The sequence below is a fragment of the Camelus bactrianus genome, chromosome 10 (genome assembly GCF_048773025.1).
Source record: "Camelus bactrianus isolate YW-2024 breed Bactrian camel chromosome 10, ASM4877302v1, whole genome shotgun sequence".
Lineage (NCBI taxonomy): Eukaryota > Metazoa > Chordata > Mammalia > Artiodactyla > Camelidae > Camelus > Camelus bactrianus.
Genome location: NC_133548.1, coordinates 49,979,833 through 50,005,409, shown reverse-complemented (window position 1 = coordinate 50,005,409; position 25,577 = coordinate 49,979,833). Strand labels below are relative to the sequence as shown.

Below are 25,577 nucleotides of genomic sequence, written 5' to 3'. Positions count from 1 at the left end.
TGAAGAGGTTGTTTACTTCAGCTTTCTTATTTTAAAAGGATCTAGGTAGGGTTTAGAAAGATTAAGAGACTCGCTTAATGTCACGATGAGTAAGAGGCTTGGTGAGTTAGAGAACCAAAGAGTTAAGAGGCAATTCTTTTGGGGGGCGGGATTCAGTTTATTTATTTATTTATTTACGTATTTAAATGGAGGCACTGGGGACTGCACCCAGGAGCTCATACATGCCAAGCACACACTCTACCACTGAGCTACACCGTCCCTCACCTAGAGGCAATTCTTTGATTAGAGGCTATAACACAATCTAGGGCTCTTTCTAAGACACTCAGCTGCCTTGCAAGACAGTCCGGAAACAACGAGATACAGTAATTATCTATAATGGGGACACAGTGGGGACAAAGAAATGACTTAGAGCAGTCTGGAAAAAGTCAAAAACACTGTCGTACAATGAGCTTTGTGAGCCCTGTTATACAAACAGGGACACTGAGGCCCAGAGAATTTTTTTGTGTTTCTCCCACAACACAAGCACATAACACAATTCTGGGCATATATCTGGGCAGTGTTTCTCCCCCTACATAAAGGGTAAATGTTTGGTACCATTAACATTTTTATTTTAGTAACTGTAATCGCAGTATATATATTCAACTTCATACCCTCCTTTCTCCACTAATAACAAATGTACTCTACATTATTATCTAATCTTCATGAAAATTTTAATGACTATGGATGTTCCTCAGTTTATTTAATCTACTTATAGATAGCTATTTTCAGAATGATAAATGTCTTTTAACTGTTGTCAGGAAGTTAGAATTATTTCCTTATGACAGAGTTCCTAAGAAGAATTAGTAAATCAAAGGTGAAACTTATCAAATCTACCCCAAGGAAAAAATTGTGAGGATCAATTATGAGCTTTTTGTGTGAAAGCTCTTTGCAAACTGTAAAGCACTACTTAAATGTATGGTGGTTATTACCATTATTATTATAAATCCATATTATACTGGACTTATACTGACCCATTATTTAGCTGGCATGGTACTCCATAAACTCTGCTTATCTGCTACAAACAAAATCACCAACATATTCACTGTTTGTAAAACATGAAAATACATATAAAGAGAATCTTAAAATCTTTTTAATCATGTTGTCAAGTAAGTAAGTTGGTGAGTCAAAAAACTTGAAGGTGATGTTTTAAAGAAAAGCAGTGAGCAGACTGGAATCCTGGAATATGAGTAGTAAAGTTAAGGAGCACAGATTCAAAAATATTAGGACTTATTTGGACCTCAGCGTACATAAAGCTCAACCCTTTCATTCTCTCAGTGAGAAGCCTGAAGCCCCAACAGAAAGAAACCACTTGCCGAAGATACCAGCAAGTTAAAAGAGACAGAATAGAACATCAACATTTCTAATTATTGGTGTTGTGTTCTTTCCTTAAAGCATTTCATCCACCTTTTTGGAGTCCATGAGTGACAACATTTAATCCCTTCCATTGTATCTACCTAAGTAACTCAAATGTAAAATGCTAGCCTGAGTTTATAATATATATATCTTTTAAATTGACAACTTTTACAAGTACCTACAAATCTATTACTCTAAATACAGGACTGATTTGGGTTTATTCACAGATAACTGCTGGTCTGTTAGAGAGGATAACTGTCTTTTCCCCCCTCTCTTTTATTAAAAGATAAATTAGCAAAACACAGTATTAAAAGTTACAAAATCTAGAATCTCAAATCAACTGTGCTAGCCTCCCCTAAAAGCTAAAGAGTCTGGACTTTGAATCAGAAGACCTAGGCTCAGGTTTTGACTCTACCACTTAACAGATCTGTGAGACTTTGAAGAAGTGAATTTAATTTCTTCAGAGCTTAGTTTCCCTAACAGCAAAAGAGGACAACAATAATGTTATACTTCCTAGGGTTATGGGGGATGATAAGGCAAAGTACCCTGTGACCTGTACAATGCTAAACTATAAACATTTTTATTATCATATGTATACTATTACACTAAGCAGTAGAGGAGGGATAAAAGTTTAATGCTCAAAGCCCAATCTACGATGCTTTAATCCAGGTAGGTGAGTCACAGCCTGACTCAGTTCTGCTTTTATAAGGATGAACAGAGTAAGAGATTTGTATTTCTTCTTTTAATACCTTGAATATATAGCACCACATTAAAAAAAATACAGTTCTAAAATTTAAAATTCTAAAATGGTCTCACTTTATTTCATTATGAGTTTAAAATATCACATTGAATGTTTACTAATAGTTTACTTGTAGCAAAACAGAAAGAACACTGCTAAATTTTGCAAGAGCCCTCCAGGGATGCAATATTCCACCTGATGGAAAATGCCATGTCTCAGGAAAAGGTAAGATGTCGTAGCCTATAAATGCAGATGAGGAGACAGTGAGGAGGAAACTTTACTGCCTAGGAACACAGTTATGTCATCAAGAGGCCCAGGGGAGAGCCAGCGACTGATGCCAGGGTACATGTCACCTTCAAGCTCTGCTCACACTAGTACCTCTGCCTGGAGTCTTGACATTCCCCTCCCCTTGTCCTCCCCCCTTCTTCTTTCAAAACAAACCTTGACTCAGCCTTAAAGACCCAGTGTGAATGTGTCCTTTAGAAATACTTCCCAAAGAACTTTACCTGCACACCTATTATCAGCACACACCTCACTTGTAATGCCACCCTGGAGAGAAGGTGAGCACCAGGTGTAGGAACCAAGTCCTATTCATCCTTGTCTCCCCGGTGCCCAGCCCAGCTCCTGACACAGAGTAAGTGGTCAATCAGCCCTGCTTGGAGCCACAGAAACAGCAAGAGAATAAATAGAAATCGTCATACCAGTCACAGGACTCAAATGAAAGAAAAGAAACATTTTATAACAGACGAAAAGTGCCAAGCAGAGGAAAAGAATGAAGAAAGCAGCCAGGCAGCAGATCAGAGTTAAGATGCTTTTTCCAAAAGCTGTCTTTGGTCCAACCTTTGCCCTACTGCCGTAGACTCTTACAGAGCAAGCGAACTGACAACCCTAGGGAGGAAGAAAGGAGGTAAAAACAGAGAAATAAAGACTGACACAAGTCTGTGACTCAGCAAATTCTGCACCCTTAGTTGCAAAGCCTATGTAATATTTCCTTATATCTTATATCATTTTAGGGGTTCTACAGTCTACCTGTAATTTCTAAGAAGGCATATTTATCAAAAGATATTGGTTATTCACAAAAAAACTTGAAACAGCAAATATATATATGTGAAATGCCTGAACTTAACATTCACTAATAATCAAAGAGCTATATATAAAAGCACAGAGATATTGTCTTCTTTCATATAAAAAAGGTTAATAACAAAATATACTGGCAAGAAGATAAAGAATCAGATATGTCAAACTTTAAAATGTATGTATTCTTTGACCTAGCAATTAGATACTCATCTTAAAGAAATAACAGAACACAGGTATAACTATCTAAGTAGAAGGATGCTTCCCTTATTGCAATGTTGTTCATAACAGGGAAATCTTGGAAATAATCTGAATGATCATCAGCAAGGAAGCTGTTAATTACAATATGTCCACACGACAGAATGCAATGCAGACAACACAATTTTATACAACTATATTCATCAACATGTAACTATCTTCACAATGTAGTTAAATGAAAAGAGTAGGACACACAACAGAACACACGGTATGAAACCATTTATGTAAAATTTTACCTACTTAATTTATGTATGTATATTTGCATAGATGTTTAGAAAGATATTCATTAAAATATTACAATGGTTATCTCTGAGTAGTAGAACCCAAGTGGTTTTAATTTTTTCCTTAATGTTTGCTGTATTTTAAAAACAAATTTATATTGCAATTGAATCATTTATATGATAAAGAGTTTATTTCTATTTTGGAAAAAAAAAAAAAAACCAGAAGAAAAAACATTAACCTGAAACTGAAAGCTCACTGACAGTGAACAAGGTGTCCTAATACTGTTCCTTCCTTATACATGGTACCCTCACTGATGCAGTTAAAAAGGCAACTCCCCCATAAACTTTTACTTTGTCTTAACTTGCATTTAGCTTGTAATCTTACTTCCACATCTTATTTTGTATTTGCAGAATGTTGGGGACTTCTTTATCACAAAGATTATATTGCATTTTGCATTTTATTTATTTAGCAAAAACTAAGCACTAACTCTGTTCCAGGTACTATTCTAAATGGTTTATAAGTATTATGTAATACTTTCAACAACTCTAAGAGATGGGAATTATACCTATAATTATAGGTATTATTACCCTTATTTTACAGATAAGGACACTGAAGCAGAGAGATTAAGTAACTTATCTAAAATCATATAGCTAAAGTGACAGAACTGGCACTGGAACTTCGCAGTCTAGTAGTACTTGCCCTTAAATACTAAGCTATGCTATGTTTATTTTAGTTCATTTATTCCAGGATTTTGGCCTTTCCCTTGACAATTTACATTAATTAGGACACTAATTTTATCCTTCCTATCCTTCCAAGTCAGCACATTTTAAAATGCTTTTCTCTAGTAGACACCAAAATTTACATATAACAATTTTTTGAAGTTCATTTCTTTAAATATTTTACACCTAAGCTATGCTGGTCCCTTTGATGCCAACTAAAATCAGAACAAATTCACTTTTCATACATATTATTTCTCGTAGTTCATTTCATGAGGCTTAGCCATAAAAAACAGAATTTATATTCTACCTTCTCTGAACTAAGCATTATATATCTCATTTCAGTTGAGGTGCATTCTTCAAATATTTTTCTCCCAGCAACAAATGTCAGTCATAGTGATACCTTGGAAAAGGCTAACAGCATTACCAGATAAACAACTTATTTAATTGAAGAGAAAAATTTGCCAGCTCAAAATATTAAAATATACAAAATACAAGGCTAAAGTGCATCTTTTAAAACAACTGGGATAAAGGAAGAGATAGAAGTTATCTAAGATTTTAAACCAAGTAAGGTGTTAAATTTATACTTAGGTAGCCACAGACCTGAACATAGAATCAGATGATTAGAGTCTGAGTTTCTTTGCTCACTATTCAGAGGCTCAGTTTCTCTAAATGTAAAATGGGGATAATCATACCAACACTTTTAGGGCTTTTGCAGAGGATAAAAGAGGTAATGTACGTGAAAATCTGTGTACTCTAAAGTAAGCTATGTAGATATAAGTTAAAACTGTCTCATTTTTCATTTGGAAAGATATTTTTGGCATTGGATTTCTGGTTTCAGTTTAAAGTGGGAGAAAATGTCCAACTGAGGTAAAAATAAATTATTTTGTCTTTTTAATTTATCACTCTAAGCATTTGAAAGTACAGTGATCACAGCCAATATATCATTAAAAATGTCTAGTAACCTGATAATAGCTGATATGGGTCTTTAAAAAAAAAATAAAAGAACACTTCACCAGTCACTTTAAACTACAAAAAGGTAGTACGTTATCGCTTTAAACACAGAATGGAAATCTTGGAAAACAACTCTTTCTTTCTTTCTTTCTTTCTCTCTGTCTGTCTGTCTCTCTCTCTCTCTCTATATATATGTAATTTTTCTACCTCAATTGAAGCCTCCATTTAAATAGACATAAATCAAGATGTATTTAAATACACATATATTTAAATAGAAATAAGTTAACTATCAATCTTAAAGAGGAAAGAACAATCTCTTGACTAACTCATTCACCACTCACTCTTTCAACAAATATTTACTGAACATCTGAAACATGCCCAGGGAGCTCACATAGACAGATATACAGACTAACAGAATAGAATTTACAGTTCAGATATAAATCCTCACATTTATAGTTAATTCATTTTCAACAAGAGTGCCAAAACTATTCAATGGCTAATGAATAAGCAGTCTTTTCAACAAAACTTTCTGGACTAACTGGATATCCACAAAAAAAAAAAAGAATGAAGTTGGACCCCTTCCTTACACCATATCAAAAAAAAAAAAAAATTAATTCAAGACGGATCACTGACCTAAACTTGCAAGCTAAACTACACAGAAGAAACCCAAAAATACTTGAGCTAAGCTTTCTTAAATGTGACACCAAAAGCATAAGAAAAAGAAAAGATAGATTAAAAACTAGACTTCATCAAAACTAAAAACCTTTGTGTTTCAACAGATAGTATTAAGAGAGTGAAAAAGACAACCTGCAAATAGCAGAAAATACTTGCAAATCATTCATCTGAGAAGAGACCTGTATTTAGATTATATAAAGACCTCTTACAACTCAGTAATAAAGACAAATAACTCAATTTAAAAATGGGCAAAGGATTTGAACAGACATTTCTCCAAAGATGTACAAATGCCTAATAAGCACATGAAAAGACGCTTAACATCATTAGCCTTTAGGGAAATTCAAATCAAAACCACAATGAGATACCACTTTACATCTAGGAGGATGGCTATAATAAAAAAGACAGAAATTGGAACTTTTATACATCGCTAGTGGGAATGTAAAATGGTGTAACTGCTTTTAGAAAATAGTCTGGCAATTCCTCAAAGTGTTAAACATAGTTACTATATGGCTCAGCAGTTCCACTCACATGTATATACCCAAGAGTAATGAAAACATGCCCCACAAAAAACTTGCACATGAATGCTTACAGCAGCATTATTCTTAATAGCCCCAAAGTGTAAACAGCCCAAATGTATATCAATTGATGAAGGGATGAATAAAATATGGTCTATCCATATACATCTTCAAATTGCCAAAACGATCTGTTAACAAAAAGGAATGACTCTCACAGTGAAAAAAAAGTGACAATGAATATATGTATGTTCATGTATAACTGAAAAATTGTGCTCTACATTGGAATTTGACACAACATTGTAAAATGACTATAATTCAATAACAAAAGTTTAAAAAAAAAAAAGGAATGACTGAGACATGCTACAACATGGCTGAACCGCAAACCTATGCTAAGGCAAAGAAGCCAGTCACAAAGACTACATATTTGATTCCAGTCCATGAAGTGTCCAGAACAGGGGAATCTACAGAAACAGAAGTAGAATGGAGGCTGCCTAGGGATGGAAGTTTTAGGGGAACAGGGAGTAACTGCTAATGCGTTCAGTTCTTTTGGGGTGAAAAACATGTTCTAAAACTGACTGTGGTGATAGTTGTACAACTATTTGAATATTACAAAAAAAAAACCCACTGAATTGTACATTATAAATGGGTTAACTGTATGGTCTGTGAATTATATCTCAGTAAATTGTTGTTTTTTAAGATACAGGACTTTTGAAAAAATAGTTTCTACAATATTATTGACAATTTTGTAGGTGGCAGGGGAAAAAAAGGCATTTTGTCTATGAAAACATCCTTGGTATTTGTATTCTTGATTCCAAGAAGAATTAAGAAAATAAAAATGCACTTTCTCCTCATGTGTCACATACATTGAACTGTATGTTGAAGAAACAGACATGAATTTAAGCCGCTGCGTGTAAGCTGGCATTGATCCCTTCTAAATAGCTGTGCACTGTGGGCCCCATGAGTAGTCAGGTTTACAGAAAGACCTTGTCCCTGGCAGAACAGAAGTTTCCAACTGTTTTTGGAAGGAGAAGCTACTTTTACTTTCTATGAAGTCTTAAAGTAAATTGAGAAAAAAGAGAGGTAATAGAGTAAAAAGAAGAGAGGCCGTGAAGTCTCCAGGATCTAATCCCAGTTCTTCAACCTAACTCCTGATTTCGGGGGTCTCATCTGTAAAAGGCAGATAACAGCGCCTTATCGACCTCATAAGATTGTAATAATGCCCACATTAAAAAGGAAAAAAGAGGAAGAAACAAAGTTAGTGGGATATAGCTGAATTTGACCTCAGAAAACTTGGACTTGAATTCTGTTTGCCATTAAATGGCTTTGTCATCCTCGGGAGGATAGCACGGTGTAGCAGTAACCCAATCTCTTATCTAAAGATAGATGTGGTCAACAGACTTCACAGAGTATGAAGTGAGATACAGAAGTGTAAGTATACCAAAAGCCATTAAGTTCAGTACAAGTGTAAGTCGTCATTAGTATTTGTAAACTATATCCTCAAAGTATTACTCTTAAGTCCCTGAGCTTTCAAGAAGGGAGAGAAGAGGCCTGGCTCGAGAAAACCCAAAAGCAATAGAAGAGAATCCACTGGTAAGTGCTGGCCTTATGACTTGTATTGCACAGTATTACCAGAATTCAAAGTGGTAGGCCTCTTATATAATGTCTCCACATGTGGGGAGCTGACACATGTGTCTTGGTTTATCAGACTCTGAGCAGTTGAGGTGTTTCTTAGGAAACCTGGATGGTCACATTCTCTAGGGCAGTGGATCTCAACCTTTCTGGTCTCAAGATTCTTTACACTTTATTGAGGAAGCTTCTGTTTATGTAGGTCACACATCTCCATATTTACCATATTAGAAGTTAAAATTGAAAAATATTTAAATATTTATTAATTCACTTAAAAATAACAATAGAAATTTACTACTTGTTAATATAAATAATCCTTTAATGAAAAACAAGCATATTTTCCAAAAAAGAAATTTAGTGAGATGAGTGAAATTGTTTTATATTTTTGCAAGTCTTTTTTGCAATGTCTGCCTTAACAGAAGGCAGCTAGATTCTCATATATTCGTCTGCATTCATTTTACTTTATGTTGTTTCATAAGAAAATTCAGCCTCATGTAGATATGTAATTGGGAAAGAAGGGAGTATTTTATAGCTTTTTTCAGATAATTGTAGATATTCTTCTCTGATACTACCTCCAAACTTAACAAGCAGCAGTTTCTTAAAGATTAGTAGCAATGTAGAATCTGAAAACGTATCAACACACTTTTTACATCTATTGCATTAAAATCCACTGGGTTTTTTTGCACTGTGAAGAGATCTCTACCTGTTCATGATTTCATAGCAACATACACTGGTCATTTGGAAAACACTGAATCACTTAGTTATATAGATTTTAAATGCTGACACATTCATTATAAAATATTTAAAAACCACATTTGTTAAACATCACTACCAACACTTCATCAAAAACATCTTTAAGGAATGACATTGACAGCTGTCAATGTCATGGTGGCAAATACAAGTTTTCTGAAATACTATTGTCATTCAAAATCTTGAATTTCATCATCAGTTGATTTTCTTTAAGACAAAGGCTCACACTTCATTCATTTTTGAAAAAAAAATGTCTGCCAAATACCTAAGTCCGTATAGTTGGTTGCTACTCAACTGCACAAATGCTTTTCCTTGAAACGTCCATTATACTTTGGTACAGAGAAGTGCTTTATGCATATTTTCCTTTTCATCACACAGAATACTAAGAAAATTGTACTCAAGGATCAGCATTTAATATAATTAATATTTTTTACTGCTTTATCAAGGGCATTCTTAAGTGAAACTGGTTTTTGTCTTTTCGTTTTGTTTTATTTTGAAACTATGAGTTTGTTGAAAGTGCCCTTTTTCCTATCTTAGGTCAACCAACTCACTTACATGTTTTCTTTATCCATTCATCCCTTGGTGGACACTTAGGTTATTTGCATGTCTTGGCTATCATGAATAATACTGCAATAAACATGGTTGTGCAGGTATGTTTTCAAGTTAGTGTTTTGGTTTCCTTTGGACAAATACCCAGAAGTAGAATTGCTGGATTTATGGTTGCTTTATTTTTAATTTTTTGAGGAACCTCACACTGTTTTCCCACCAACAGTGAACAGGGTTCCCTTTTCTCTGTGTCCTTGTCGACACTTATTCCTTATCTTTTTGATGATAGCCATTCTAACAGGGATATCTCATGGTTTTGACCTGCATTTCCTTGATGATTAGTGATGCTGAATACCCATAATGTATTTTAAACCTGTTCACTTCTTCCATCTCTACACCTACTATTCTAGTCCAAGCTCCCATTAACCCTCATCTGGTCTTTTAAAGTAGCCTTCTAAGGTGAAACTCTACTTCTCTTCTAGTCCCCTGCAATCCATTAGAGCAGACAGAGTGATCTTTGGAAAAACGTATCAAATCAAGCCACTTTCCTGCTTAAATTATTTGTTGGTTTCCCTCTGTACTTAGAATAAAACTCATAGCTTTTACTGTAATTTCTAAGGCCTCATATAATATATTCCCTGGCTACTTCTCCCCTTAATTTCTATGTTCCTTACACATTAGCTTTTTACCTGTCACCTGAACACACAAGCTCTTTCCTACCCCAGGGCCTTTGCACTAGTGGGTTCCATGGCCTTAAGGGATTTACTATTTCCGAGCTTTTTGCATGGCTGGTTCCTTGTCATCATCCATGTCTTAGCTCAATTATTATTCCCTCCATAAAGCTTATCTGACGACTTTATCTAAAGTAAAGTAGGACCCACTCCAGTTATTTCCGATTATATCCCCTAATCAGTTTCCAACACAGCACTTATTACAATCTAAAATTACTTTGTTTATTGTCTGCCTCTTTTCATTAGATTATAAGGCAGGGGCCTTCTTTTTTAACAGCTTTATTGCAATACAATTCACATACCAAACAATTCAATGGGTTTTGGTATATTAAAAATTTTTAAATTGTGGTAAAATATATAACAGAAAATCTGTCCATTTTAAGCATTGTTTCCCTCTTAATGGAGGCACTGGGGATTGAACCCATGACCTCACGCATGCCAAGCACATGCTCTACCCCAGAGCTATACTCCCCACCCCTGCATTTTAACCATTTTTAAGTGTAAAATTCAGAGGCATTAATTACATTCACAATGTTGTACAACCATAACCACTATCTCTTTCCAAAATTTTTTCATCATCCTAAATAGAAACTGTAACCATTAAGTAATAACTCCCCCAGTTCCCCTTTCCCTCAGCCCCTGGTAACCTCTAATCTACTTTGTGTCTCTATGAATTTGTCTAATCTAGATAATTCATATAAGTGGAATCATACAATATTTGTCCACTAGTGTCTAGCTTATTCACGAAGCAGGGCTCTTGGGTGTCTTATTCACTGCTCAATCAGTTGAGCCCTAATTCAGTATATATAGCACTCAGTAGATGCACAACAAATCCTTGTTGAATCAACTAATTCAGCAATTTTAAGCAAGTCACTTTACTTCTCTGGATCTCAGTTTCTTAGCCATGTGATGATGCTATTATCACCATTCATTCATTCATTCATGCATTAAACCTGTTTTGAGAACTGACATTGTTTCCAGCATTGTGCTTACTAGTGGAAATATCATTATGTGCAAAACAGTTATTGTCTCTGCTTTCAAAGAACTTTCAGTTCCTTTGCTAGCTGGGAATGTCATCTTCTTTGATTCTGTGCACTTTTAGGACAGAAATATATAAAACAATGAAGTTATGGAAGTAAGGACCGTCTGCCAAGGCTGTCAGACTATGTGATAAGACACTGGAGGGACAGATGTCAAAAGCCATCCTGTCTACATGTTCAGTTACCAGCACCTGCCCTTTTTCACTCTGCAGGGTGATGATGAGGGTCACGTAGATGTATGTGCATGTACCTTATAAAGTAAAAGCTCTCCACAAACCTAAGGTAAAAGTATTGTTAACTTTTGATTTACTACTTTCTATGCTCTGGGAACTAAAAGCAAACTACTGTGCTATACACAAATACTAATATAATGTCCTTATCAACTTACTGACAATTATGGCAGGAGCTGGTTTTTCAAATCAGCGTTAATTACACTGTACCTGAACTGTGCCAGACCCATTCCTACAGTGTGACAGGCTGCCCATCAGGGAGGACTATTTCCAGCCAAAGGGGCCAGCACATGAAACATATTAGTAAATGGCGCTAAATACAAGGCATTTTGCTCTATTTGCTTTCAATACCCAGCCCAGCACACACACTCCTTTAGACAGCAGTGACAGGAAAAGGGCCAGCAGGCCTTACCAAACCCCTCAGCTCTTCAAACGACACTTGAGGATTTCGACTTGAAGGCCTGTCTTTCCAAGTCTGTGCTTTCAAATCTTGGGCTGGACTGATCCCAAATACTGAAGTAACAAATATTACTAAATTCTGTCATTTCCTCTACCAAGAAAGTGATTTTACTACTACTTCTGGTTGTGATGAAAGGTCCTATTGACTATTCAAATCCTCAACCAAGTCATGGATGCAGTATTAAATGACTTCACTCCTTTTTCTCTGGCACTTTAACACATGCCAATGCTTTCATCCACCTCCACTAACGTGCCTTATAAATTACTGAGGTGGGGCCATTTTAACGGTACGATTTGTTCACATCTCTAGAGATGGGGTATAAATGAGACTGGCTGAGAAGACAAACTCCCCTTTGACAACATATATCGGTATAAATGTATATAAAAATAAACCTTCACAAGCTGGAAATATCTTATTAATACAATATCTGGTTAGAAGCCACAATAACTAATGGTTCTTTGATTTGTTATAAATTGAAATGTAATAAAGTGATGGTAATAAGGCTAAAGACCAAATGAAACTGTCCCCAAGAAACAGTTCAGAGACAGAACAGAGATGGAGTTGGTCACAAATTTGCTAAGAGTTTCTTTCTAAATGCTCAAAAGAGGCTTCCTGAATGAACTCCGAAACCTAAGAAAGTCTGTTTATAAGAAGTTGACTGTCTTCTCCTTTTAAAACTGCCATAACAGTGATGATAAAACACCAGAGAGCAAGATACCTGCTCCCTGTGGAGTCAGGGTGGTTAACCTACTGATCATAAAGACACACACAAATGTAATCTCTCCATTTCAAAGAGTATAAAGTTGCAGAGGATACAAAATTACCAGAAGTAATCCATTTTTAAACAGATGAATAAAACTAGTTCAGCATACTTGTGGCTTTGGTTCAGTTCAGAATGAAATCAACAGCTACTTGGAACGTGCTCCAAAAGGAGGGCCAAACAGGTGCTGGAGCTGAGAGTGACGTGGAGGGCTGACCTCCCCAAATTTCCCGCTGCACACAGTCGGCCTCCCTCCTGGTCCTGACCTCAAAGCAAGTGGGACTATTCTGAGCACCTCTTTATACCATACTCTGCCACTCCTATTGGGCCCTGAGCAGAAAGAACTAAGAGTGTGTTTGTGCGTGGGTGTGTGTGCGTGTGTGGGAGTGTACGTGCATGCACGTGCATGCACAAGTGTGTGTTTGAAGCTAGATTTATGAGGAAATCCAGGCATTTCAGCCCTAGCCTTAATTAAGAGTAGGCTTCACCTGGAAACTTCCAATAGACTTCTGACCTTAGGATCTATGTGCTTAAAGCAAGAAATAGAAATGGGACAGAGAGAAGCACCCCTCTGAATGAACTCAGATCAGAACTTAGTTCTACTGAGTGAGGCCCATCTTCCTGACATCCTGACTCCTAGACTCTGGACTGCAGGGTCCATGTGCTCTCTTCCACCTTGGCTGACTTCACTGGAGGTGCTCTCTAACTTACTTAACACCTCTTCTGCCTTAATGCACCCTTCTGTCTAAGCCCTACCTTTCCCATGGTATGACAACTGTGATCAGTAGTGTGAGCTAATAAGCAGCCTGGAAAATAAGGTCCTGTTTCTTAGACTGAGATACTTTTCTGCCAAAAATGGAGGGAAGGAAAGCATCAGTTGTGGGGAGAATGGCACATGGAAAGATGAGTCATGGGCCAGAGGCTGTGAGCAAGGCAGCTGGCCTGGAATGAAGAACATGTGCTGGACAGCAGGAACAGCAAAAGCAGTTATGAGTGTGGGGTTGTAAGCAAATGATTAATCAAGAACTGCAAACTAGAAGTTTGATCCAATATCAGAAAAGTGTCAGAGTCTTAATAAAAACCAAATTTTAAAAAAATTAAACTGAGGTTAGATGAGGGGAAGAGAGGCAAAGATGACACCATATGGAGGAATAATTCTAGATCCATCAGGAATAAATAAGGGCATTGTTCAGGAAGTCTTTAGAATCATACAGATAAAAGGCAACTCAGGCTCATAAAAACAAAAGCATCACAAACCTTATTGCTTCTATAAAAAGGAAAGGTCTGAGGATACAGCTGATAATGCCTTTACATAACAGCCAAACAGTGGGATCTCACTGATGTGATATTTCAATTGGAAGGATGTCTGAATAAAAACAAAGCACTGAAGCTGATCTTCCTTTACAACTAGTAAATTTATGGAATGTCTACCTCTTAAAGTAGAGCCACGTATGCTAAGGAAATGCTGCATTTTTCTTTCAGGAAAATGCAAACCCAAGCATCCAGTAGTCCTCCCATGGTATGTGGAAAGACATTAAGTGAGACATGAACTGGTGTGATGTTGGGAGAGTCAGAAAAATCCAAGATGGGTTGGAAGGGCAATGTGCTTGGTCTTTCCTCTGGGGCCCTGGATAAGAGATGAGGAGACCATTAAGGACTTGCCCAAGTCACTAAACTTTTACTCCGTAAACAACTCCCCATGCAAAATAAGTCCCTAGAAGTTGCCTAAGAGAAGAAAGCTGTATGAGAAGGAAGCTACTACCAGTCAAGCTAGAGGCAAACAGATGATAAAACCCACACATTTAAGTAGTCTACTTACTAGCAAGTCACAACGCAGTAAAGGGCTTCTGGGTTTAGCAGAAGGATTCCAATTTGTACCCATTGCTTTTCTGTGGTATTTATAATGGCACAGAAGAAGACTGTGGCCACAGAAAAAGAACTTTGCATTACCGCTGGTTAAATAAAAGAGTCAGCTGCAGTACTTATTTATAAAGAAAGAGTGTCAGCTCTCCAAGGAAGCAGGTTGTATGTGGGAAGTAGGACGGGGTGAGGAGGGGTCACTTACCTGTGCTATATTTTTGTTCAGGAGATAGACACCATAATCAAATTGCAACTTCTCCCCTCCTTTTGGGTATAATGGAAACCTAGAAAGGTAAAGTAGGATCAGAAGTTTTCCAAAACTTGAGTATAACAATCTTCAAGTTGCCGACAAAGCGGAAGTTTCTTGGATACAGCATAAACTTCTGCAGACTGGGACTAAGTCACTTAGCTACAGTCGCTGCAAACTATTACCTTAATATCTTCATGACATTAGTCAAATCAGAACGATGGCTACTTTGTTTCAAAGAAAAAATTGAATAGGTCATCCAACAAAGGACTAATATATAAGAAAGTAACCCAGTAAGCTCAAGGAGTTGAGGCCACTATGCCTCCTATTTACATATCATAAACTCACCACTCTAAGATTAAGATTCTAGAATTTTTTTCCCCTAACATCTTGGACCTGGCATCTCAACTTCTAATAAATGGGAGAAAAAGAATAAGAAAAAAATCAGATATGAAAGTAATATAAAAGACTTCTCTTTCTTCTAAGGTGGCCAGTCAAATCAACAGCACCAATGTGAGTAAATATTCATCAAAAATTCATTCACATTTGTAGGGGTGGCTATTTGGATGTTACTTCTCCAAGGCAATGTACTCATGTCATAGAGTTCTCATAAGACTTTCCATTTTAACTTGACTCGTTGAAGCAACAAAGGCATGAGATCTGTAGATCTTTATACAGGTGATGAGTTATTTTAGGGAATAAGCTTCCCTCACTATTTTCCTTTCCCTACCGCTGCAAATGAAGAAGAAGACGTTAGAGTATACCTACATTCTAGGTACAATTTCCTAGTAATATATTCTACCTGTATTTCCCCCAGATTCTCAAGACCAAGCATACATTTTAACCTCTGAAACAGATTTCTCTACTAAAAGATCAGTCACAACTTAGGGTCAAGAAGAAAAGTTTACCTTTCTTGTTTTGCAATGTATGATTATTCTTAATAAAACAATGTTACTGAAATAAATGGTAGGTGACAATTATTGGATATTCTTAATTTTAATTGTGTTTTAATTGCCTGGGGAAAACATAGATTTCATAAACCTTGGGGGATACTGTTTTCCAGGGAAAATAAAAGAAAGGAAACAGAATTTAAAGCTTTATATTAAATTCTCAAGTTGCTGATTACCTAGTGCCCAAAAGATAAATTTGTTGTGCTATAAAATTACAGGCACTGGGGAGTGAGCAAGGTCATGAACTGTCTTTATTCTCTACAACAGAACACCAAATGCTTCACACACCCACCAAGAAGATAGAGCTTTGTATTTAATTGAAACTATAAAAAATAAACTAGGACATGCGGTTTGGCCCTAAATTGAGAGGCATAAAAATGACAGCAAAGCAAATTCAGGATAAGCAAAGTGTAACACACCAGGCTTTTACAGGGTATCTGGGAATCATTCAAATGTGTATGGGGTAGCTTGCAAAGAAACTACATAATTGCAAGAATATAGCGACACAGGAATATGCTGAAGAAATCTACTAGAGTCCTAAAGCTCTACACTGTATAGTTGTTATTCCATAAACTATTACATCTAGACTACCTGCACAGTTCTCCAAACCCACAAATATCTCCACTTTCAAGTTATAAATGTAGAAACTGTTTCAAATGTTGGAAAAGTAAGTTGAAATAAGTGTACACTGAAAATCAAGCCTCTAGACCCTGAAAAATGAATCTTCACAACATTGACTTTATTACTTCACTGGGACTTCTTTATAGAAAGAGCCCCAAGGTGTGTATGTACCATTTAAACAAATCTAAAGAGTGATTAGAGCCAAAGGTTCAAATAGGGCAATTTTAAGACAGATCAAACATTAGGACAGAGTCCACATCTTATATTGCTTTCAAATTCTTAAGGGGTCACATTATTATACTAATAATAATAGCTTATAACTATTACACATTCATCTTACTTTGCAAAAGTACATGGATTTATAGATCTATTAAGCAATCTAGAAAAATTAAATCCGTCTAACAGGGTAAAACCTATTACCATCAGGACGTAAGATACAAATCAAAGGCACCTTAATTGAATATACATAGAGAATCTCATTAGCAAACTGTAGAAGGGTTAGGTCAGAAATGTGGTCATTCAAGTACAACCAGAAAAATATCCTCAGCACCACAAATAGGATTCACTTAAGAGAGTATTACATTAAATAACTAGAGGAAGAATTTATACATTTCCTATTATTACACTTTGCAGAAAAAGAAGTTAAAATGAGCAATATTAAAATTTTTTTCAAATTAAATTATGGCCCTGCTGACACCTTGAGTTTGGACTTCTGGTCCCCAGAACTGACAGAATAAATTTCTGCTATTTTAAATCACCAGGTCTGTGGTAATTTGTTACAGCGGCCCGAGAAGCTAACATGGGGGGAATCAAACACCAGATGACCCACTGGGTTCAATGAAGTTTAATAGCTTATCCGCCTCCAAGATTCTGTAATTCTGAATATGCAAAACTAAATATATTGACTATAACCTCCTATTTCCTTCAGGAACCAAGAAAATATTCCAAAGTATAACACCAAAGGGTCATGATGAGAGGCATCAGCTAAGGCTGCAAAGTAGACCTGCTGAAGTGCTAGTAAATGAGATGCCAGAAAAAGATTCCTATATATGGTCTGAAGTAGGATAAACTTTTTAAGTTAGACCTATATATATAAATCGGATATATAATACATTCAAATTATTTTATGTGTGTGTATGTATATATGGAGACTGTGCTACACTCAATTTGGAAAAAAGTTGTAAAAGAAATTTATTTCGAACCATTCTTATTTTCAAAAGATACAATTATTATAAGCCCTTCCCTCTCCTCCTTAAATCAGACACTTAAATTTTATTTATTTATTTAATTTATTTATTTATTGCATTATAGTTCGTTTACAGTGTTGTATCAGTTTCAGGTGTACAACAAAGTGATTCATTTTATATATATAACTATATATAAAGAATGTACACATTCTTTTTCAGATTCTTTTCCATTACAGGTTATTACAAGATACTGAATATAGTTCCTTGTGCTATAGTATATCCTTGTTGGTTATCTATTTTATTTTTATTAATGTGTTTATGTTAATCCCAAACTCCTAATTTATCACTCCCCTCTTCTCCTTTGGTAACCATAAGTTTGTTTTCTAGGTCTGTGAGTCTATTTCTGTTTTGTAAATAGGTTCATTTGTATCATTTTTTTAAGATTCCACATATAAGTGGTATTATATGATATTTGTCTTCCTCTGTCTCATTTACTTCACTTAGTATGATAATCTCTAGGTCCATCCATGATGCTACAAATGGCATTATTTCCTTCTTTTTTATGGCTGAGTAATATTCCATTGAACATATACCACATCTTCTTTATCCATTCATCTGTCAATGGACATTTAGGTTGCTTCCATGTCTTGGCTATTGTAAACAGTGCTGCTGTGAACACTGGGGTGCATATATCTTTTTGAATTAGAGTTTTCATCTTTTATAGATATGTGCCCAGGAGCAGGATTGCTGGATCATATGATAAGTCTAGTTTTAGTTTTTTAAGGAAACTCCATACTGTTTTCCATAATGGCTGCACCAATTTACATTCCCACCAACAGTGCAGGAGGATTCCTTTTTCTCCATAACCTCTCCAGGATTTACTATTTGTAGATTTTTGATGATGGCCATTCTGACTGGTGTGAAGTGATATCTCATTGTGGTTTTGATTTGCATTTCTCTGATAATTAGCAATACTGAACATCTTTTCATGTGCCTGTTAGCCATCTGTACGCAAATCAATCATTTTTTAAAAGACTCCAAACTGGTTATAGTTTCTTGGCCTTCACCTTCAGAGCCCCACATCACATCTGGTTCTTTGAGGACTCAACTAGGGATGAGAATATAGCTATAGTTAATTGAAATTTTTTATTGTGCATATTAAGATCACTTCTGCTTATTGTATTTGTAGAAAAATGTGACAACATATACTCAATATGTTCTGAGGTCATGAGTTTACTTCAAACTCAACTTACTTTCTCCTGTTCAGATTAGTTGCTTGGACTAACATGGTGGTTAATTAGAAATGGAAAAGAGGAGACTAATTGGGAAGACTTTTAGGACACAAAAGCTCTTAAATGAGGTAAGAGAGGCAGAGAAAGTCAAGGGTAACTTCAAAGTCTGGGGCCTAAGCAACTGACAAAATGGGGTTGTCATCTTAATTTTGATAAAAGTACAAGTGAATTAAAATAGACAGCTGGGGCTGGGGTGAGGAACAGAGTATGAGGGATGAGTGCTAGAAGATTAGGCCAGAGAGGTGAGCAGAGACCAGACTGCAGAGGGTCCTGTAAGCCACAAGACATCTAGACTACATCCTTAAAGACAATGGGAGGATCATTAAAGATTTTTCAAGCATGGGAGTGACAGAATACGGGTTTATATTTCTTAAAGACCACTCTGGCTATAGTGTAGTAAATAAAGGGGAAGGACACCTGGTTAGGAGGCTGCTGCAATGGTCCAGGCCAGACTCGTGATGGTTTTTATTAGGGTTCCAGTAGTGGAGTGAAGCATATGTGAGAAGATTTAAGCTACAATTTGTAGATAGAATGAAAGAACTTTGTGACAGATGGTTGTGACAGTGGTGAAGAGGGAGGAGTTTGAGATGGCCCTTTGGTTTCTCAACTGACTAACTAGGCAGACGGTGGTGTCTATGAGCTGAGATAGGGAATGCTCAAGTGGATATATGTACATGTGTCTAATATAGATACGTGTATATATATATATAAAACTGAATTGCTATGCTGTACATCAGAAACTAACACAACATTGTAAATCAACTATACTTCAATAAAGTATATATTTAAAAAAATTTTTATTATTTTTTTCCTGAGAGAGGTAATTAGGTTTATTTATTTATTATTATTTTTTTAAATAGGGAAGGTACTGGGGATTGAACCCAGGACCTCATGCATGCTAAGCATGTGCTCTACCACATGAGCTACACCCTCCCCTCTAATAAAGTATATATTTTATATAAAGTTATTATACATAAAGTAAAGAGAGAAATTGGGGATAAAGATATCAATTAAAGAATTACAAAAATTTAAATGGAAACTGAAGCCACAGGTGTGAATGAGATGGCCTAAAGAAATCCTAGAGAAGAGGGCTGTTTCAGAGCCTTGAGAATGACAAGAGATGGGGAGATGAAAAGGGGCCTGAGAAGGACTGCTCAGAAAGATCCTAGGAAAACCAAGAGTCTCACCAGAAAAGCACGGAGAAATTGTTCATTTAAGAAGGAAGACACCAACAACAGTCAAATGCTGCCGACTAGTCAAGCAAAACAGAATGAAAACATGTCTAGCGGATGCAATTAAATGAGTTCACTGGTAGGTAGCTTTGGTAATATGGTAAACACAAGTTTAAATGAAGCAGCGGGAGATGAAGGAAGACTGGTATGAGTTCAGGAGTGACGCAGTGAGAAAATGAAGATGATGTGAAGTTTGGCACAGCGAGAGGAGAGCTCAGTAACCAGAGGGACACAGCAAAGTGCAGCAGAATGCCCTGAGAGGGTGAGCGGGGACAGGCTCTCTATCCTACAGGTGATGAGAGCATAGATGGCAGCATATAATGGGGCCAACTCTCCCATTATAACAGGAAGAATACAAGTGATCACTATGGATGTTTATTCATTCAACAAAGTTTCACTAAACTCACACCATGTGCCAGGTATAGTGCTAGGTGGTAGATACAAGGGTGGGCAAATGCAGACAATGGAACTTAAAGTACAGTGGAATAGACAAACATCGCTCACACAATCATACTAACAAATACGTAATTCATAAATTAAGTACTCTGAAGAAAGGAACACTATTCCAGAAACGAGGCAGACAAAAGACTGAGAGAGTCAAGGAAGACATTTGAGAGAAAGTGACACTTTAGCTGAGATCTCAAAGATGAGCAGGAGCTAAGGAAAGGAATGTTCCAAGGGATGCAGCATACATCAAGAACCCGTTGCAGGAGGAAGGATGCTGCTTCAAGGAACTGAAAGAAGGCCAGTATAGCTGGTGTGAGGGGAGTTCTGGCAAGAGACGAAGCTGAAGTTGAACAGGAAAGCAGATTATGCAGTGTCCTCTAGTCCACGTCAGATGGTAGTCTTATTTTTTTCTAAAAGAAGAAACCACAAAAGACTTTAAACAAAGATATAACTTGCTGAGATTTTCTTTCGTACCTTTCTCCTTTAATTAACTCTCCTTGAACTTTTCTGACAATGGCAGATTTGCATTTTGAAAAAATTATGCTGACTGCAGTGGAGAACAGTTTGGAGAAGGTGAGACCAGCTTGTTGCAGTGATTAACCTAGGTGAGAGATTATGGTTACCTGGACTAACATGGTGGTTAATTAGAAATGGAAAAGAGGACACTAATTGGGAAGACTTTTAGGAGATAAATCATAAAGATCTGGTTATGGTTTGGAAATGAAGGGTGATTAAGGGGGAGGGATCAGAAACTCAGTGTTTTGTTTTGCTCAAATGAATGAAAGTTTGATCAAATGGCAGAACAACTTGAACAAAGAACTGTAACAGAACTGCTGAGCACTACTCAGAGCCCAGAGTGGTTGTTAATCACAAGTTTATAATGATACTGCTGTGTGACTCTCCAGATGTCTACTTGGGTATGGCAGGTACAGAGAAAATGGACAGCAGGGCTGTAAGAATGACAAAAAGCCACAGGGGGCAAGACAAAGGTGATACTAAAAAATAGGCCAAAAAATCTAAACTGGATAAAGGGGCCAGGTCTAAAGGTCACCAAGAAGAGCAATGAACAAGAGGCTGAACATATAAGCTGAAGAACAGTCAACAGGGAGCAAGATGCTTGAATCAGATTTTGGATGTGGACTAACAGAAATGGTGGCATGATTCAGAGTGTAACCATGGGAGTAAATAAAAACGATGGGATCCAAGAGGCCAGGATGTTGGATGAATCATCCACCTGTGTGTTGTTACCCATAATAGCAAGACATTGCACAGACAGAAAGACTGTTTGTCTTTCCTGTGGTATCTGTTTCTTCTATCGCCAAAATACATGATGAGTGATGGGGTTATAACTGAGAGATCGGTGGGGGAAAGAGTGGTATAGTTGAAGAGCATATGCCTCAGAGGAATAGGATTTTGTATGTCTGACTTGCCAACAGGGTAGAGAGGTAAGGCTCTAGAAAAAGCAACGAGGAGCAAGAAAACCCCAATCTCACCTCCTGAATCTGAACACCTACTGGCATTTAAGAAAACTGATAGTCACCAATGGGTACTAGGGGGGTCCTCAGGGAAAACTCAGGTTCAGTTAGGACAAGAGGTAGGCTGAACTCTCCCTGAGAACAGCCTGAAGATACAGGAGAGTTTGTTGATTATAAAGACGCACTTTGAGAGGAACTAGCTGGAAGACTGGAGGGCGGGGTCAGAGCTGACAAAGTAGAGAGCATTTTGAGGATGATGAAGATGATTCTAAGAGGCTCTGATCTGTTCTGATGGAAAGTTGACGTATTCCCATCTGGCAGCTTCTATTTTCTCTATGAAGTCATAAATGAGGACATTTATCAAGAACGAAAGGGAAAAGTGGGGATGCAGAAAAAAGAGATAGGGTTTGGGACAGTTGTGTGGCAAGAAAATCAGATATCTATGATGTATTAGTCCAACTGAACTAGATGACTGTGAATTTACAGTGCTACCAATCTTTCCAACTATTTGTTTCCAGCAGATAAGAGGGTTAGTGGTAAGGATGATGGGATAAGGGTATTCGGGGTATCAAAAAGAGAGAAACTCTAAGCGTGATGCTACCAGGGTAGAAGAGTAATGACAGTGGCCTACCAAGGGCAGGACGATGGGGGCAGTCTGCAAGGGGTGCGCAAATCTGTAGAGACTTTTTAAAATGATAATAAAATAGATTAAAAACAACAAATCTAATGCCACTGATAAAATAATCCTCCCAGGAAAAAAAAAAAAAAACTTTCACTGATCTAAGTTCTAAACAATTGCTGCATGATGGTTTGATTTCAATATATATGCAACCTTCAAATGAGGATGTTCTCACTATGTATACTCTAATACACATATCTACATGGCAGTTAATCCGAAGACCAATCTAGTTGCACAGTCAGTCCAACACCATGCACTAAACTACACACTTCCATTTCGACTACGTTTCAAATGGTTTGGAATCTTCTAAGCTTCCTCTGGGCACAGTTTGTGTCCCCAACTGTCTGGTGTTATATACTCCTATGTTTAAACAGTGGATTCAAAATAAACAATGATGACAATGTGCAATTTTTCTTAGTTCTGAGTTACCTTTTTTCTGATGTAGTTTTGGATAAGGTTATACAGATACAAAAATACTTATAATCAGCCTTGAACAAGGTATAGTAAAATACAAACCTTTAAAATTGCTCCCTGAAGATGGGCACACAGAAATTGTGTTCAAAAGAAAAACTAAACATATAATATGGATATTTTTTTCAATAAAAGAAAACTTTCTGCTTTTTTAGGGCTATTACTATTATTGGTTTCATTTCATGATCATTACTGAGAACAATTTTATCATATAGAGAAGGAGGTGTTGAAAGTGATCCACTCAAAGTGTCAGAAACACTAGGTACCTGCCACTGAGACGTAGTTTTGAACTGACATCACCTGCTCTAGATCCAGAGACGTGGGAGGTATAAGAAACAGTCTCCCCTTAAGAAGGCTCCAGGGCAAGAGACACTTTCAGAAGAGAGCCAGTTATTTCACTTACATCCAGCAGCTGTATATTACAGTTACATAGCAAAGAGGCTGAGGACTTTATATTATAATCACTGAAGAGGAGTTTCAGAAAGCACAGAGGAAAAGATCTCAGAGGGAAGTGAGGAGAAAGATAAGAGATCAAAGGAGAAGCAAGCAGCAAATAAAAAATAACAATGTTGAAATCATTCATGGGCAGCAGGTGACAAAAGTCCTTATAAAAGAATAAGAGTGATCTTCCCCCCACCCCTTTGGGGGAAGAAAAGAGAGAGAGAAAATATGTTGTACCGGTCAAAAGAGACTAAATTTGATATAACAGGTAATAAGATGCCATCAGAAGTTTTTAAAGCAGAAATTATATAATAAAATAACTTCCATGTAGATATGTGTATTAGAGTATACATAGTGAAAAGATTTACATCAGATTATTCTCTTTGCCAATATTAAATATAGTTCTTTAGACAGAGCTGTACTAAAAAGAGAGTGGAATTTCAGGGAAATAGAATTCCAAATAATTTCAGTAAGAAGGTTAAAAATAATCCCCATTTTTTAAAACCTAGTAAGTTGCAGGGTTGTGGAAATTGTTAAAGAATTCAGTATCAATTTCCTTGTAGAAACCTTCCAGTTTTTCCACACCCTTTTAGTAACTGTTGAAAAATAGTCTACAGGCAAATTGCACTGAACAGAGCAAAATTAAAGGATGGAAAGCATGTCTATTTTAATAGTCAATTTTGTAAAATAAAAATTCTGCCAAGTAAATCAAAATCACATTCCACAACATTAACAGCCATCCTGCATTTGCCTGGGTTTAACACCACCTGTTTCCCACAAAATCTATAAAGGCTTTTTTTTTTAAACTTACAATTAAGCATGCAAGGTGCACAAAACTACCATACTTGGTAATGCCAGAGATGTTTCCATCTGGAATATGAATTTGGAATAATAACTGTTCACCATTTTAAGTTTCTAAAGACAATGTCACAATGTGTGCGTATAATATACGTTTGCTTAAATAGATCAGTGCAGCGAATGGTATATTCTCTGTAAGCCACTTCCCTATCAGTGCTGGAACATATTAGGTGCTCAATCCTTTATGTCAAAATTATTTATTTAATTACAATACTTATTTCCGGAGGGAGATGAAGAGAAAAGCAGAAGGGGGATTTAGGTGTAATATGTTAAGGCTTCAAGTCAGAGAGGCATAGGCTCAGACCCTGGCTCTGCTGCTTACTTTAGTGTAAACTTGGGCATACTACTCTGAACTTCTGTTCACAAATCTCTAAAATGGATTTAACAACATCAATCTTTCAGGATTTCTGTGAGAATTAAATTAAACAAACAAACAAAATCCTAAGACCCAGCAGAGTTACTAGGATACAGCAGGCCGTCAGTTGTTATTACTATGCCTCATTTACTTACTCCCTTGCCTCTCCAATACCCATCTGTAAGTGCCACAAGGGAAGACACTATATTTTACTCATTTCTGAATAGTCATTATTCAGTTCGTTCACTTCTAAAAATCGCAAAGCAATTTTATTCCCCCAGCACTTTTGACCCTATATTTTAGTTGTTTATACAAATGTCTTATTTCCTTTACTAAAATGTATGCTCCTTGAGGACATGGGTGTTAAGCTCAGAGTCCTACCCACTGTAGGTACTCAACAAATACCTGCAAATAAATGAATAAATTAAATATAAAAATTAACTTGAAAATTAAATACTGACCAAGAAATATATCTGACATATAGCTCTATGAATTTCAAAAAAGTTAAGATTTTAAAATTCAGAAATATTTTCATTGGTCATTGTTTCTTTCTTAACTGTAATATACCTAGATATCTGACTCTTATTTTTAGAACATCCTTTGAGTTTTGCTCAAAATAAAAATTCTTTGGTGGGGAGGAAATTTCAAGTCACAGAATGAGGTTTGCTGTGCATTAATAGGGGGTGACGAACTCTAGCACTAGAGTGAAAGAGCCAGTGAGCACTGACAGGAACGATGCTGATGCTGGATTTTACTTACTGAATATCTATTATG

The 25,577-nt window shown here is 36.5% G+C and overlaps 1 protein-coding gene across 1 annotated transcript in view; it reads right to left on the bottom strand.

Annotated features, from left to right (window-relative positions):
• Positions 1-25,577, bottom strand: part of UVRAG (UV radiation resistance associated) — a 254,299-nt gene that overhangs the window by 51,259 nt on the left and 177,463 nt on the right. The window contains exon 13 of the mRNA XM_074372672.1: positions 14,754-14,832. Within this exon, the coding sequence (XP_074228773.1) occupies positions 14,754-14,832 (79 nt within the window). The remainder of the gene's footprint in view (positions 1-14,753; positions 14,833-25,577) is intronic.